This window comes from Brienomyrus brachyistius, chromosome 13 (assembly GCF_023856365.1).
Source record: "Brienomyrus brachyistius isolate T26 chromosome 13, BBRACH_0.4, whole genome shotgun sequence".
Classification (NCBI taxonomy): domain Eukaryota; kingdom Metazoa; phylum Chordata; class Actinopteri; order Osteoglossiformes; family Mormyridae; genus Brienomyrus; species Brienomyrus brachyistius.
This window is the reverse complement of record NC_064545.1, coordinates 22,195,847-22,211,838: the sequence shown is the minus strand read 5'-3', so window position 1 is coordinate 22,211,838 and position 15,992 is coordinate 22,195,847. Positions and strand designations below refer to the sequence as shown.

Sequence of the window (15,992 nt, the reverse complement as noted above, 5' to 3'; positions counted from 1 at the left end):
GTTTCCAGTTAAAATGAATTTGCATGATTGCTGTGCTTTTATTTTAATTAATTACATTGGTTAGCCTCACTTTCCTGTTCATAGCTGACAGGAGGAACAGCCAGTGTGGTCTTCTGCTGCTGTAATAGCCTTCTTTCCTTAAAGGCTAAATGAGTAACAGTACTCAGTCCAGCCACGTTCCAGTATTATTTATCCAGTTCAGGACCATACTCAGTGCATACTCAGGTAAATTCAATCATTCCTATACAACTCTCTTCCAATTACAGGTTTTTCAGATACAAGTTGAAACAAACATTAAATGTCAGAGCAGAAAATATGTACGAGGAATCACAGTATCCCTGTTTGCCTGCATCGCATGGTTAGACAATACATTAATTAGCCTGGAGCTTAGTTCCTGCTTGTAACAGATGGTGCGAGTCTGTAAAATAGGATGGGGCCGAAGGAACGGGAACTGTGACCCAGAGACACAGCGGGGGCTGCGTGTTTCCACCCGGTGACAGGGCCGGCTAATTAAGACATACGCTCACACTCCAAAGTATGTGGAATTGAATTAGTGATGAGTACGAGCACATGCAGGCACAGCACAGAGCTGCACCACAGATGAGTTTATCACACTTTGCTGGTACTCTTAATCATTTCAATTTCATGGCAGTGTGTGGCTCACCAGGATGCTGTGTGTGTGATCAGAAGGTTGTTGGTTCGGATCCCATTCTCTGCACCGTTATTTAATCCCCAATTGTTCCATGGACTGGTTGCCCCTACTTTCACAATTACATCCCAATCGCCATATTTAGCAAATGCATTTGTCCAAAGCAACATACAGGTGAGGCAAATAGCACATTGCAAACATTCATGCTGTCAAGGAGACGACTAGGCGTACGTGCAGCTTGGCTGAGCTTCCAGCGAATTCCCAGGTACAAGTGTTAGCAGGACTGGAGCTGAAGCTACACAACTACTATACAAAAACTTTTAACAAAGCAAGAACCTAATAAGACTATTCAAGGACCATATGCCACGTAAGGACATTCAGGGAGTATATATTAGATAAAAGCAACTGCTCTATAAATGAAATGTACATCTATTAACTCTTCCTGTGATGTTTGGCTTAGATGGCTCTTGTCCAGTCTTCTCAAAGACTCAGGATTTACTGGAACATTAATGCACGAGCCAAGAAAAGAAGCTAGTGGACAAAAAAATGAGAACTAATGAGCCCTGCAAGGGCCCTGGGACATAACACCCATTCTTTGCATCTGTTCTGTTAAGAGATAAAGTCTTGGCTCCACAGTATACATCCCCACAGCTGTATGTGTTTAGCAGGCCTGGTTAGTCAGAAGGACAAGAAAGGCCAAGGTCAGAGGTCATTTTCGAACACCTGTGCAGCCATTTCATTGGTTCCTGCCTATTGGCAGGTGACTGTTCATATTTCTTCATTGGTACAGTGCTCTAGATATTAGATGGCAGGACTCTGCAGAAAACTGAAGCACTGTACCCGTAAAGAGGGCTTATAAAACTGTTAATTATGGTTATAAAAGGAAGTCTGAGGTAATAAAAGAAGATTAATTGCATGCGCATGAGAGTGTAAAAAAATCAATCATTTCCACCTATTAAATAAATACAAATATTAAATATAGGCTACATTCCTGTAGAAATTCTCAGCATTTTTATATTGAAGTCAGATACAACAACCACAGCTAACAGTTTGGTGCTCTCCAGAGTTAAAACCTGGCACAAACTAAATAACATGATAATAATCTGGCCAGACAGACACAACAGTGGAGCCAGAGATCATGGCGTGGGTGGGTCGGCGGAAAATCAGGTGGGACTGTCCCGTAACACTTCACATGGCGATAAAATAACACTACAGACTCAATTACATCATTTTATCAGTTTTTAAATGACCCGTGGCATTACTGGAACCAGGGTGGGCCTGATCTCCATCTTGGTGGCCCGTGGTAGGATAGACTGAGGACTGGTCCATAAAAATAACAAGAAACCAAAACGATCATGCAAATGCCAGAGCCTCAAATAACTAGCACTGATGGAAGACAATATAGTATCATGCTCATCAATGTATCAATGGGTAAAGTGAAAACCTGATTTCACCTTAGGTTATATAATATAATGTAATACACTTTGCGAAGCTGATATTTAATTCAGTGTTATGTGACTCCCATATGAACCATTGCTCTTAGATGACAGAAAATAGAACGCATCCATAAAATCCGATGGGATTTTAGTTGAAGGAGGAATAGTTAAACTGAAAAATTCAGTCAATAAAGTAAAGTAAAGTAAAGTAAAGTAAAGTAAAGTAAAAATAAGACATAATAAAATAGATCGTTATTGTAATTATTACAGAAATAGTGAATTAACTGTATTAAGTCAAGAGTGGGGATATAATAAGGATGGGTGTCCTTTTTTACTATCCTCCTAAACCCGTGTTTTACCGTCGTTTAAAAATTATGTTCTTTGCTATGGACTGTTTTGAACAAAAAGGAACATCACAAATCGTTTTCAGTCTTCATTTCAATTTTCCTAGCGAGAAGACAAAATTATATGTGACTATACCGCCACCTAGTGTTAAACCGTGGTATCAAGTCAGCTCCGTACTGAAGAGTTATTCTTATCGTAAAGATAGTAATAACATAATGTGCTATTCGAAATTAATCTGAGACTAGTGTCAGTATGTCACAAAAAAACATGGTATTAATTTTAACATTAATATTGGTAAAATTATGCTGTTTTTTCGGAACTTATGAACACCAAACTTTTGGAGACGGACGGACCTAAAAAGTTGACGCACATCACATGGTGTCTCATGTCATGTTGACCGGCTTATTCGGTGGCTGGAGTTTGCCTACATCGGGCGTAGGTTGCGTGTTCACTTCCTAGTCTTTTTGAACATGTTCAGCAGTGCCGTGAAAATAGTCTCTTCAACTCGCGGCCACCCCAGGTGTGGTGGAAGCTGGGCTCGGTTAAGTCGCGTCGTTCCACTGCTGGCTTCCGCCAGGTCTGTGCAGGACAGGGCGAAGGACAACGGCGACCCCAAGGAGCGCTTTGACACCTCCTTACTGGAATTCCTCGTTTGCCCGCTGTCTAAAAAAGCGCTACGGTTAGCTACAGTCATGTCGTTTTATTTACGTCTATATCTGATGTCGCCCGTGATTATTTGCACACCCTTATCCACATTGCATTGCCTCTTAATGGGTTATTTTTTGTGCACTTGTTCTTATGTCACACTATCTTGTCCTGTATTCCGCTGCCTCTATTGCACTGCTGTTAGTCCTATTATAGCACCGTAGCCGGAAATAAATTTCGTGTGCGGCAATTCTGCCGATCGGTTCCTCTCGTGCAATTTCGGACCCTGGGGGCGGAGACGGTGCCTGACGGATAACGAAAAGGTTTCGGGGCGGAAGGAGGTGTTTAAACGCGTTAATTTATTACGTGGTTACGTGCCTGTCGTATTGTCCCCCCATAACCCTTCCCCTTCCCTGTAATTGGCATAAGAATTTCCGTTTTCTTCTGAACACGTGATAGAATTAAAAATTATCTCTACTCTACTGCACATCAGGGCCACTGTGTGATGTGATGTAGTATGATTTTGAGAGCTATTGATAGGTCACCTGCATGCAGTGTTGATTGTTGAGCTGAAGGTGACTTACCTTATCTGTAGTATTCTGTATGGGTCTCCTACGGCTTACACCGTATCTTTGCTCACTCCTTAAATCGCACTGTCTTGTCTTTTATTCCACTAGTTTGTCCTGTTGTGTCCCCCTCCCATGCACCTGTCCCCACCCTGAAATACAGCATGAGAGTTTAACCAAGTTTCTTAAAACACACTTGGCAGTAAAACCTGTTCACTGTTTGATCTGGGTCTTTAGTTACCGTTCATCCTTTAAGTTCCATATGTCCACCACTTGGAACATTTTAAAAGCATTGTTATATTACTACTTGGAGACAAAGTCAGATGTTGTAACCAAAAGGGGTTCGGAACTGTTATTAATGCTCTCAGGATGACTTATAATATTTTGCAATAGTGCTTTAGAAAATCCCTAGTGATGTTTTTTGTCCCACCCCTTCTCCAGGTATGATGAAAAGACCAACGAACTGATCAACGATGACCTGGGCATTGCCTACCCCGTCATTGATGGGATTCCCAACATGATTCCTCAGGATGCTAGAATGATTCGAAGCAGTTCTGACCAGGGGGTGTCACCCCAGCCATAAAACAGTGACATTACTAAATGGATGTTCTTCCCCAAGATGTATTATGTGTGCTCTGTCTGATTTTGGTTTTGGTTTGATACTGTGGATGACTTTATACAAAGGGAAACATGCCAATAACTGTTAGTCAGACCCATTTGTACAGACAGAAACATTTACTCAGATTATTCAGGTAAATCATTAGAACTAAGGTACAACAGCAGTGTCCTTCTGAGAAAGCATAAAGCTTTTCTGTTTCTGCTATCAGCCATCATCCTTATCTCTGTTTTCTACTTTAAAACTGCACTGTGTCAAAGGAAAATTCCCGTCGATATCATGGAAACATGTTTCCTTTCCGGTGAAATATGCAGTGACTTCCCTTGTGATTTTACAGTTAAGATTAAATGATATGTCTGTATGACACAGACCATTTTGTGGAAACATTGAACCTGTTGTGTAAAACCAACTACTTGTGTATTGAAGTTTCTGATATTACTGCCAGTTTTTAGAACCTCTGGGTTTATTTTTCAGTTCAGTCAACAGATCACAAGAAACATCATTAATATTTGAGATTAACACGGACATTCATTTCAAAATCTAAAACCTTGTAGGAGAAAGTATGAGTTTGAAACACCTTTTGTTCTGAACTGACAAAGTTAACTTGCACTTTTGCAAAAATTTTAAAGCTGACAACAACTGGAGGCAACAATGAGAATGCATCTTAAAATTCAAATTAACAATTTTTACAAACATTTTTTTTTGGCAACGTGATATATTTCCATAGCCTGGATCAAATGTAACTTTAACGAGTGAGCATATACAACACCATATTTTTACATCTGAGTCAAATCCACGCGTGTGTCATGGAAGATGCCAGGTGACACTGTGTGCTCTTTGGTGGTCTGTAATTTTGATTTCGTCACACCGGCACAGGAAGTCTCATCAGAGGAGACTGTGGTTTAGGCGAGTCACCATCTCCTTTCACCTTGAAGAAGAAGGATTCGTTCAGCTTTGTCTGAACCGCTTTCAGCTCACACTTACCTATGTTACTTTTATTCTTTGCCCGCATATTTTTATCCTTATTCCTATTAATAACACATCCATTCCCGTGTGCTGACATGCAGCAGTCCGATATCTCACCTTCTGCTTTAGAGGGCATCTCCAGTCCTGTTTTTCTGGGCAAGCTTAGATCAATCGGCTGCTCCGAGCACTTGGACTCTTGGTGCTTTCGCTGGAACGCCCATGAGACTGACATTGCCTCGGAGCTGAAGAAGTTTTCAGTTTGCGTAGCTTTCTCCACGACGGCCTGGCCCGGCACATCTGCCCGCGCCTGCGGGCACCAGGCTGGCATGACGGCGGCTGGTATGCTCTCTTCACTTGAACTGTCCTGGGCCACAATGAAGGTCTTTTGAGTGATAAAAAGGTCCTGACTGCTGTTTCCACTAGTCCCTTGCGTGTCCTCCTGGAAATGTTCCATTTTTGGCACGCAAATCGTTTCTCTGTCCCCACAGCACACCTTGTGTGAGACGACACTTGAGGAACATCCGTCTTTGCAGGTCGAGGCCCAGGCTACAGCTCTTGCCGTTTCTCTGTGTTCCCCTCCTACACTGGTCCTCTTTACACCAGCGCGTTCTGAATTGCGGGAATGCGTCGGAAGGTCCAAATCCGCTTTGTGCCCAGGTCTCTCCTGCGTCTTCTTTTGAATGCGACTCAGCTTGGCCTGCTGCTGTGAAAAATATGGCCCTGCAGATACAGACTGAAAGTTCTGGAATTCTCTGCAGCCAGCATATCTGATATCTTCATATGTGCCCAGCTGTGTTGTAACAGGTGCAAGTTTGCTTTCATTCAGACAACCTAGGAGCTCACCTTTGTATTTACCTTGCCTTGGTGGAAAAAGAGAGCCCTCCACTGGATTTAATTTCACCTTCTTACGTTTTTTATGTTTGTTTTTTTTAGCTTTTTTGGTATTTTTTTGAGTCATGCTGGCAAAACAGTCTTCAGACTTGTCTGCCCAGAACAGTTGCTTCCCTGCCTTCCTCACTTTGAGCTTGTCTTTTTTGCATTTTTCACTGTTCTTTGACTTTTTCTTCTTTCTTGCCAAATCCTCAAAGAATACACTCGCAAGTTGGGAATCTGCCATCTCTTCCTTTCAGGGATCTAGCCAGCATCCTTCATAAAAACAAAAATATTTTATGTGGGAAAACTGCTGACAGAAAGTGACTCATAAATTGTTCCTTAAAGCAGTGGTTTTATAAGAAAATATACAAAAGAACCACAGGCATGTATGAAATAATATGAGAAAATGGTTACAATATTTTAAATTATACATGCCTTACCAGTTTTCGCGGAGTTCAGCTCTTCAGCTGATGAATTTCTTGTGGCTAGATACAAACCAATATATGGATCTAAGTAAATACAAAAATTCTTAAAACTACACAGTAAACTTGTTTGATGTTCACAGCAATGCACAAAAAATATATTCAAAAGAAAATCAACTACGGACTGCAAAATATTACATACATGTCTTACGTCAGAATTTCTGCTCTTCGTACCGATAGCGTTCGTCAAAGTATATGTTGTGAATTCAGGAAACTGGCATGTATAGGCCTACTGTTATTTTAATGTATAATAAAACACATTTTATGCCTCTTAAAATTACACTTCACAAAAAAAGCATTCGTATATATAACATGAAGACATGGGCCCACGTATGCTCATATGGTCAGTTAAATAAATTTAGCAGATATACAAGTATCCACGGTAAACTAAGGAAAGGAGTCGGACAAGATATTCCACAGCTCTTGACTTATTAAATTCTTGAAATAAATTTCATTATTGAACTGCACGTTGCTCACGCTCGTTTTCCTGATTATGAGGGACATAATTGCAAACCATTTGTACTATAGCTATTTTTAAAAAAACTGCATTCTGTTAATTTCTTGTAAGAAAGGTATAATGAGGTGGCTTAAACGCTGTGTAAACTGATTTTGGTAACTGAATTGAATCGCAACATTTCATAAACGCACACCTTATACTGTAATATCTATGAATTATAAAATGTCACGTCTGGTTACCTCTTAACTATGTAGTAATGCCGTAGGTTATATTGGTTACCCGCCTTCTCGCGCTCGCTGTCCGTTTTCTGCCACGCTGTGACAGACAAGTGGCACGTGGCCTGAACGTGCGCCTCAATAGGCCCGCGGCGCGTGCGCTTTATGAACGGCGGAAATTAATTAAACCAGTCAGTGCTGCAATAGGACTGCTTGTTGGAGCATTCGCTATGTTCTCAAAATTCATATAATTCATATATGTTTTTATTTATTTCCTATTTTGGACGTACTTTCAAAGACAAAAGAATGAGAGATTTTAGTTGGAGTAAGCCAGCTATTGGGTGACAGCAAACTGAATATTCAATATTTGCTGAAAAAAGCGTTTAATGTTTAATATTTGACGTATTATTAGTCGCGTATTGCAAAAGAAACCCCTTTTTACACTGAAGAATCTCCTTACAGCAGCTATTTCAGTGTGAGGAGAAGTCTGTTTGAGGTTCTGAAGCGATGCCCCCCCCCCCCCCCCCCCCCCCCCAAAAAAATAAAATTTAATAAATAAATCAGTGATAATGCTTGTTCTTTAAATGCAGGTCTGCCTGTCTTCAATAGGTTTTTCTTTCTGTTTACTGTAATCTACATAACCATGCGACTGGACAGCTGTATCATAAAAGCATTGATAGTTTGAAAATCATCGCATTTTAATTTCTGTAGTCTTTATCCTTGGAGCAGGAAGTTTCTTGTAGGGTGTAGTTTCCTACTTTGACCGGGCATGAAGAAAGAACTAATTATTCTGGATAATCCTGTATGCAGGCTTTTCGCTGACTGTAATGAATTCTGTGTGACTTTATCAGCTTCAGTGGGTCAGTGGGGTCAGGATTTGCACATATTCTTTGTCAAGTCCATATAAGGAAGCAATTCACTTGGGTAAATAGAGTAGCAGCGGTACAATGTGACTTTCTGTCACCTGCGTGTCATGGATGGACATGACAAAGGCATGTGGTGAATGTAAGGTATTGATATTTGCATGCATACCGCTGGTGACATGTTTATTGGATATGTGTGTGTGTGTGTGTGTGTGTGTGTGTATATATATATATATATATATACACACACACACATATATTTGTATTAGGTGGACATCATTGATAAATTTGATCTTGTATCAAATCATGTGATATTTTGGAATCTTATCTGGCACTATATAACGTAGAACATAGTCATTATGATATTATCAAAAGCATGCCAAATACTCATAATGTAATCATTACAATGTAATCATCTTAATGTAATCAGCACAATGTAATCAACTGAGTATGTATCTGCAGCTATTTTATGTTTCTGTTAGCTATTTTATGTTGGCCCTGGTTGTATGGATATCGACCTTTATTAGTGTTGCACCTTAACACTACGCTGAAGGACAAATATATTATCAACCCTCCAGTCAGACAAGGTGCAACAAGCTGAAGCCACCAAGGTTCGCTGCTGAAGGGAAGGGATTCGCCTGAGTTCACCAAAAGTTCACGGCTGAGTGTTTAAAAAAAAACCGAGTAGAGATGGTCACGCCACAATTATGCTCAGCCCGAGGGACAGTACAAGAGATGATTGACAAACTTATCACCTACGGGTGTGGATCAAGGGAGAAAACAACAATGGTGGATGGTTGGAGGAATGATGATGCTTAAGTGACGAGGTATTGTTAAATGATAAGAACATGTATAAAAATTGGTGTGAAACAGTATTCGACACACTTTAAGTGTCCGGTCTTGGTTGTAACTTCATTGTTGCAATAAAGACTGAATCTGGATCTACACAAGCGGCTTCTGACTTCTGGTTTGGCGGGGAAGGGAAAACCACAACAATATACACATAATGTGGACATTTAAAGTCTATAAACAGAAACAAGATTTGGCGCAATGCTGTATAATTGTGTGGTAGAACTGTCTACTTGAAGTATCCTAGCAGAAGGTTAAACTCGTTACTGAAGCACTTTGTAGCTGCAAATGTGGTCAATTATCCTACTTATTAACATTCTTACTGCAGCACCAATTACTGCAGGAACTCAGAGCTAGAGCGGGAAAATGTTCTTTGTAAAACGTTCTTTGGCCTTTATGCTGTATAGTGATATTACAGACATTATTAATACATACAATTATTCAACGAAAAAAAAGTTGTTTGGCATTGTATGTTTTCGAGGTGGTTTTGTATGATTGTATGTATGAGTCTGGATGAATCAGAGGATCTTACAGGAATGTTCAACATGACCAGCAGATCTGGTTGATCCTGTGGGAGCTAAATACTGAACTTCTCAAAACGTCAGTTTTTTTAAATCATTTTAGAAGCGAAGAGCTTCGGCTGAAATCTGCTTGAATGCAAACCAGCTGCCGTCTTTCCAAGCTATCAGAAAAGCTGAAGTCTTTCATAGGTTCATCGTGCTGTTCTGCTGGCTTGTTGCGGCGCACACTAAGCTATCACATCACTGGGCTCTATTGTGTGTGGGTTTTTAAAGGTGTCATTCCGGGCTTTAGAGCTATGTATCCACAGAAGAACATTATATTGGACTCTCATATGAAAGGGATGGGTGCTGCTGGATTGGATGAGACATTTAGTTAGTCAAGCTTTCCATTCAAATCTTCCGAATTATTTACAATAAGAGTATGCCTAACATTAATAGACTAAGAAGGATCTACTGAGCTGGTAGTGTTCCAATGCAGGTGCCTGGGAGGATGCAGCAGGTCCACAAAGGCCTTTAGAAGCTCCTATGACATGTAAAGGTGAAGGTGTCATTTCCAGACCTGGATCTGGGCTCAACACAGCAGTCAAGTCACAGATGACTCTATCTATCTATCTATCTATCTATCTATCTATCTATCTATCTATCTATTTATCTATCTATCTATCTTAATCGGTATGATCTATCTGTCTATCTTAATCAGTATGATCTATCTATCTATCTATCTATCTATCTATCTTAATCAGTATGATCTATCTGTCTATCTTAATCAGTATGATCTATCTATCTATCTTAATCGGTATGATCTATCTGTCTATCTTAATCAGTATGATCTATCTATCTATCTATCTATCTATCTTAATCGGTATGATCTATCTGTCTATCTTAATCAGTATGATCTATCTATCTATCTATCTATCTATCTATCTTAATCGGTATGATCTATCTGTCTATCTTAATCAGTATGATCTATCTATCTATCTATCTATCTATCTATCTATCTATCTATCTATTTGTCTATCTATGCTTGTCCGTCCATCTGCCCGCCTGTCTCTCTCTGTCTCTCTCTGTTGATGAGTCATTTTCAAACACAGAGTACGGCTCTATGATATTTAGTTTTATTATAGACAGCGACACACTGCAAAATCACTGCAACCAATTCTCTCCGTCTGTATTTCTTGCTATCGATGTCAGCCAAGATGTACTGATGTCAGCACATTTCAGCATCTGATACAGTAGATAAACACCCAAGAAAGATGCAGTTGCAAACTAACTCTACTGAGTGAATGTTTCACCCATTTCATGTTCCATATTTCTTCCATAAATATGTACCTTTGAAATTCCCAGTTATCTGTCTGCATTAATGTTTTGTGATGTCTTTGGTTTTGTGCTGTTTAATCCTGGTATATGTTACGTGTTGCTTACTGGGTGGCACATGTAAGTCCATCCATCCATCCATTTTCCAAACCGCTTATCCTATTGGGTCGCGGGGGGTCCGGAGCCTATCCCGGAAGCAATGGGCACGAGGCAGGGAACAACCCAGGATGGGGGGCCAGCCCATCGCAGGGCACACTCACACACCAGTCACTCTCACATGCACACCTACGGGCAATTCAGCGACGCCAATTAGCCTCAGCATGTTTTTGGACTGTGGGGGGAAACCGGAGTACCCGGAGGAAACCCCACGACAACATGGGGAGAACATGCAAACTCCACACACATGTGACCCAGGCGGAGACTCGAACCCGGGTCCCAGAGGTGTGAGGCAGCAGTGCTAACCACTGCACCACCATGTCGCCCCCGGCACATGTAAGTATTCCTAAGAATATAGAAATGGCAACTAATGTTGATGCTCTTGGGGACTGCAGAGTGAGGTTGTCTAAGGCGCTCCTGTCTCTCTGTCCATATGAAGCCCGAGATCTCACTTATTCCACAGCATAACCCCTGAAGGCTCTTTCATATTCCAAGCAGCCTATGGAATTTGCCCTCTGTGGGTGTAACATGCATGTAGGCCATTGCATGCCATAGCCAAATTGTTCTGAGCTACACCAGGGCACACAGGGCGCAGGGCAGTGATACATGTGTAGCAGATTTCATTGTGCATAGATGGGTCCATTGCAGTGCCCAGCGGAGCTGAGTACTCAGGCGTTTAATATCTATCTATCTATCTATCTATCTATCTATCTATCTATCTATCTATCTATCTATCTATCTATCTATCTATCTATCTAGCAGACATCTTTCTACCTGGGTGAAGGTGTTGAAGTGTGTTTTGAATCCGTTAAAGCTGCACCTGTTGCATATGATTCAAATGAAATGGAGCTTTATTTGCCATTTGTACAAGCACAGGTACATTGGAATGCTCTTTTTGACATATCCCATCATGCATTCGTTTGAGATACAAACACACACACAGGTGGGACGAAGGTTTAGGGTCCAAGTCCAGACATCACCCATTTATCTGGTGCCCCTAGAGCAGAAAGGGACTCGCTGTGTGCGTTTTTGCTGCAACTCCAAAATTACATTACTGATTAGAGGACTGATTGGCTGAAGAATCCTCACACCTGGGTTTGAACGGCTGACCTAAAGGTCACCCCAAAAACCTGCATACACACCGGCCCTTTGTGGATAAGATAGCCCACATTTTGGGGGCCTTGCTCAACGGCCTGACATAAACATGACTACCCTGCCAAGCATGGGATTCAAAAAAGTGATCCTCCAATCACAAGCAAAATTCTCCTCTCAGAAGAGGGATTCAAACCCACACCCCAAGGAGAGACCATAACGTGAACAGGGTACCAAGACTGCTCATACATCCTGACTTCTCCAAGATACCATCTAGCTATTGCTGCCAGTCTTTTAACCTGTATAATTATAAGATAAACATGCTGTGAAAATGCTTTTTTTGACTAAATACTGCATGTGGCTCATTCATCATTTGCTGAACTGTTATTGTTATTGAGGTGTGAGGTGACATCAGTTACTGGACTGCTAATGTTAATTCTTTTCAGATTCTACAGGGAACTATTGCAAAAGAATGCCATCGCTGAGATGGCTGGCATTCCGTAGGCATGAGGTAATGAGAACCACAGTTTTGGGGTTAGGACTTGCCCCCTCCCCCTCCATTCCCAGGTTACTATATACTGCTTGGCATCAAACGCATGGTGTTTCGGGTGACATGCAAGGGGCAAAGGTCAAGTTTGTTTGATGGCTGTCATCTAAACAAGTTGTGTAGTCCCTGTCTTCTGAAAGTTGGGTCACTTAAGAGGAATCCTAAATGGGAATACAAGCTATTTCTGTGTGCTTTCTTTGTGCCAGGAATGTGACGTAGTTTCCTGTAAATTCAATCGTGTAATGCATCAATAAATACATGATATCAGCCCTGCATCATTCTTTCAAGGTGAAATTTGTAAAAATATGAGGATTTGACTATGTCCATAAAATAGCTTTCGTGTCTGTGGTCTGAATTTAATGGAAGATATTTTCCAAAATGGTGTATATTTGACTGAGTTCAGATATGTATGTTGAACGTCTAGATTTTACAGTGCAGCTGCTCTCAGAATCTGAGGTCAAAGTCCCTTATTCAGTGATTCGGTCTTCGTTGTCCCACTGGGTGGAAGCTGCCACTGGTATTTGATGTGGGGACGGACTGCTTTCAATGTTATGTCATGCTTTTTTTCCTCGTGCCAGCAGTACAGGCCATGTCTGCTGTCCTGGCAGAAACCCAAACCGCACCGTGAGGGAAGATCTATGGACAGGAGAAGCCTGGTTTTCCTGTGCTTGTGTCATGACATGGCCATTCCTGTTCCACATTTAGAAAACCCCCCTCATATTTAGCCAATGTGTCATCACAGGCCTGTAAAAAGGTCTCTGCCAGCATTTCTCGTGGTTCCACTAAAGTGCAGGTGTGTCCCACTCAAGGGCCAATGATCACTCCCCCAGTACAGGAGTGACTGGCACTTACTAATTTCAATGTAATAGATTATCAAAGCATGAGAATCTTTTTCCGTTACATAAAAATTTGTTGTATTACAATGGAGATCTGTGCTGCAACCCTAAATGACGATGTTGGATACATGGGTGTAAATTATAGGGGGGTGGAGGGGGGGTTGTAACCTCCCAACAATCAAAACCAGTTAATACAACCCACTAGACCCCCTTAAATGGTTGGAGATCCCCTCCTGCCCCCTCAGTGCTCGACCCAAATTTATACCTTTGGTTGGACAGGACTTCTATAGAGATATTTTTCTGATTCCTGTTTTCATGTTCTAGGTTTGTTCGTGAATGTCATAGTTTATTTTTTCATGTGCTAGGTTATGCTATTGATGGATTTGAAGTTGCACTTTAAAAAAATGAATTACTTAGTTAAATAATTAAAATGGCGTTTTTATTTTTCTAAGAGTACGAATGTCGTATATAAATGCATCTTCGGTTTGTTTGTGTACCGTGGTTGTCTGTCCCAGGCAAAACTAGACCAATTGTAGCGCATCCTTATTGCAATTGACGTCGCATTTACTAATATCGCAAGTATAAAGTTACAGTTAGCCCGGTGACATCGATACCTTGTCTTTCCGTGTATTTTAGTTTTGAAAAATAAATATTCATGTAAAAGATGAGCTAATACATATTGCGAATATATTTTCCAAATAAATTTCAAATATTAAAATGAGACATTAGGGATCATTTTAAATAAGTTCATCAAGTCGGGATCACCAATATTAGCAAACGATGCGGGTCCGAAGTGACACAATGCGCATGCGTCATCCCATCCAGGCAAGGGGTGACATCAACACCAATAATTAAAGCGGCTCATCAATGGTCAGTGGGACCTATAATGGGAACTTACGGAGACTTTAAATAATCCCAAGAGAGCCCAGCACACCCAGAAACCGGCTCGCAGTCTCCCGCAGCCTAACTCCATCCCGACTTGAACCTGACTATTTTATTACAGTGGTGAGTACAACCTTCATTGCAATTTAAATAGCATTTGCCCTTGTTGCATTCTGTGTTATTGTGTTGTAGTGGTATAATGGCATCAGTCTTCTTAATATTAATATGTACTTTTTTCTCCAGTACTAGATAGTCAGAATGACTTCTATCAAGACACTTATTTACTTTCTTTGTGTTTTATACTGCACTGTCCAGTCAGAAGGAGGACCGCTCAGGTAATTGTTTTTTCTTTTCAAATGGCAGATTTTGTATAACTGATGTTGATGAATTGTAGATTTAATACTGGGAGATAGATGCTACAATAACTCCTAATCTCAAGTGTATTGTGTATGATGTAGGTCTACGTATGCGTTTTCGTAAAAACGATATTATAATAAAAATGAATTTCTGTAGTTTATTTATAGGGACTAGCCATTTTTAAATTTGCGCACTTTTCTTGTTTGCCTTTAACAGAAGGAGGTCAGTCAGCGAGGTACAATTAATGCACAACCTTGGGGAGCGCAGACACTTGCAGGAGAGACAGGACTGGATTCAGACGAAGCTGAGGGAGATCCACACCGCTACGCTGAAAGGCGGTGACGGCTGGCAAAGAAGGCACATTAGGAGACTTCTTCCCGAAGTCACCCCTGGACTTGAGGACTTCACTACAAATGAAATCCAATATCTGCTGCACGTTCCCGAAACCCCACTAAGCTCGCAGTAAAATGTAACGTTTACGGGTGATCAGATTTAAAAACTTTCTAACATCTGGAATTCTTATTTATTTCTGTATTCCCTCTGTATTTTACAATTCATTATTTATTATATCTGAGAATTTTACATGTAGCTAGGAAACATTGCGTATCATGTTTCTGGTATAGCAGTAAAGCACTTTATTTTGATTTCTAGATACAAAATTATTTATAAAAGAAAAGGACTACCATAATGAAAATGTGACCAAATTAATTTTACATGTATTTATGTAACAGACGTGTTTGCCCAACGCAATGTAAAAGTGAGGAAAGCTTTAAAATACTTTTTTAAAAAAAAGGGGGGGGGGGGTGGGTCTATTAACTTTTGATTGTATTTATTTGTGTATTGAATTTGTTTTTTCATAAATTTTATTTTATATTTTTAACTATAATGTACGCAATATAATTTGTACTTGTATTATAGATCACAGGAAAACTTTAAAAAATGGTTTCCTACTTGCACTTTAATGGTAATGTAACATAGGAAATATTTCCAGTGAAATAATTCAAATAAATGTGTAATAAGTCAGTACCGATTAATATGTTTTTTGTTTTCTACGCTGTACCTTTACTATGATCTTGAGTTCGGTTTTACATGCAGTTTATATGATACTGTTTAAGCATTGGGGTAGTTATGTACATGCAATACGCGTAAAATACACAAGTTAGAGAGAAAAGGAGCCACTATTAAGACTTTTTGTATTTATTCGTTGTCAGGCGAAAGTCAATAAATCTGCTTTATGATTACATACAAAAGTGTTATGAAATTCGTCTCGATGCCAGTTTCGGGATTGGTCGGAGAATAACAAAGTTTGTCGAAGAGGGATTAAG

The 15,992-nt window shown here is 40.3% G+C and overlaps 1 protein-coding gene and 2 long non-coding RNA genes across 3 annotated transcripts; 2 read left to right on the top strand and 1 right to left on the bottom strand.

The window, feature by feature from the left end:
• Nucleotides 1–2,799: 2,799 nt before the first annotated feature.
• LOC125706654 (protein preY, mitochondrial-like) lies at nt 2,800–4,666 on the top strand. The gene is made up of 2 exons (XM_048973420.1): nt 2,800–3,109; nt 4,083–4,666. The coding sequence occupies exons 1-2, from the start codon at nt 2,901–2,903 to the stop codon at nt 4,222–4,224; spliced, it is 351 nt and encodes a 116-aa protein (XP_048829377.1). The 5' UTR covers nt 2,800–2,900; the 3' UTR covers nt 4,225–4,666.
• A 1,313-nt stretch (nt 4,667–5,979) lies between these two features.
• LOC125706656 (uncharacterized) lies at nt 5,980–7,344 on the bottom strand. Its single transcript, XR_007382051.1, has 3 exons — nt 7,275–7,344; nt 6,537–6,581; nt 5,980–6,369 (listed from the first exon to the last, which is right to left on the bottom strand). It is a non-coding gene; the product is annotated as an uncharacterized LOC125706656 (long non-coding RNA).
• A 7,011-nt stretch (nt 7,345–14,355) lies between these two features.
• On the top strand, nt 14,356–14,949 carry LOC125706774 (uncharacterized). Its single transcript, XR_007382074.1, has 3 exons — nt 14,356–14,433; nt 14,554–14,645; nt 14,884–14,949. It is a non-coding gene; the product is annotated as an uncharacterized LOC125706774 (long non-coding RNA).
• Nucleotides 14,950–15,992: the final 1,043 nt, after the last annotated feature.

What these genes read in the sequence shown, in the direction of transcription:
- LOC125706654 (XM_048973420.1), top strand. Translation starts at nt 2,901, where the DNA reads ATGTTCAGCAGTGCCGTGAAAATAGTCTCTTCAACTCGCGGCCACCCC. An exon ending in CTGTCTAAAAAAGCGCTACG is followed by an intron (nt 3,110 to 4,082) that starts GTTAGCTACAGT and finishes CCCCTTCTCCAG; the next exon opens with GTATGATGAAAAGACCAACG.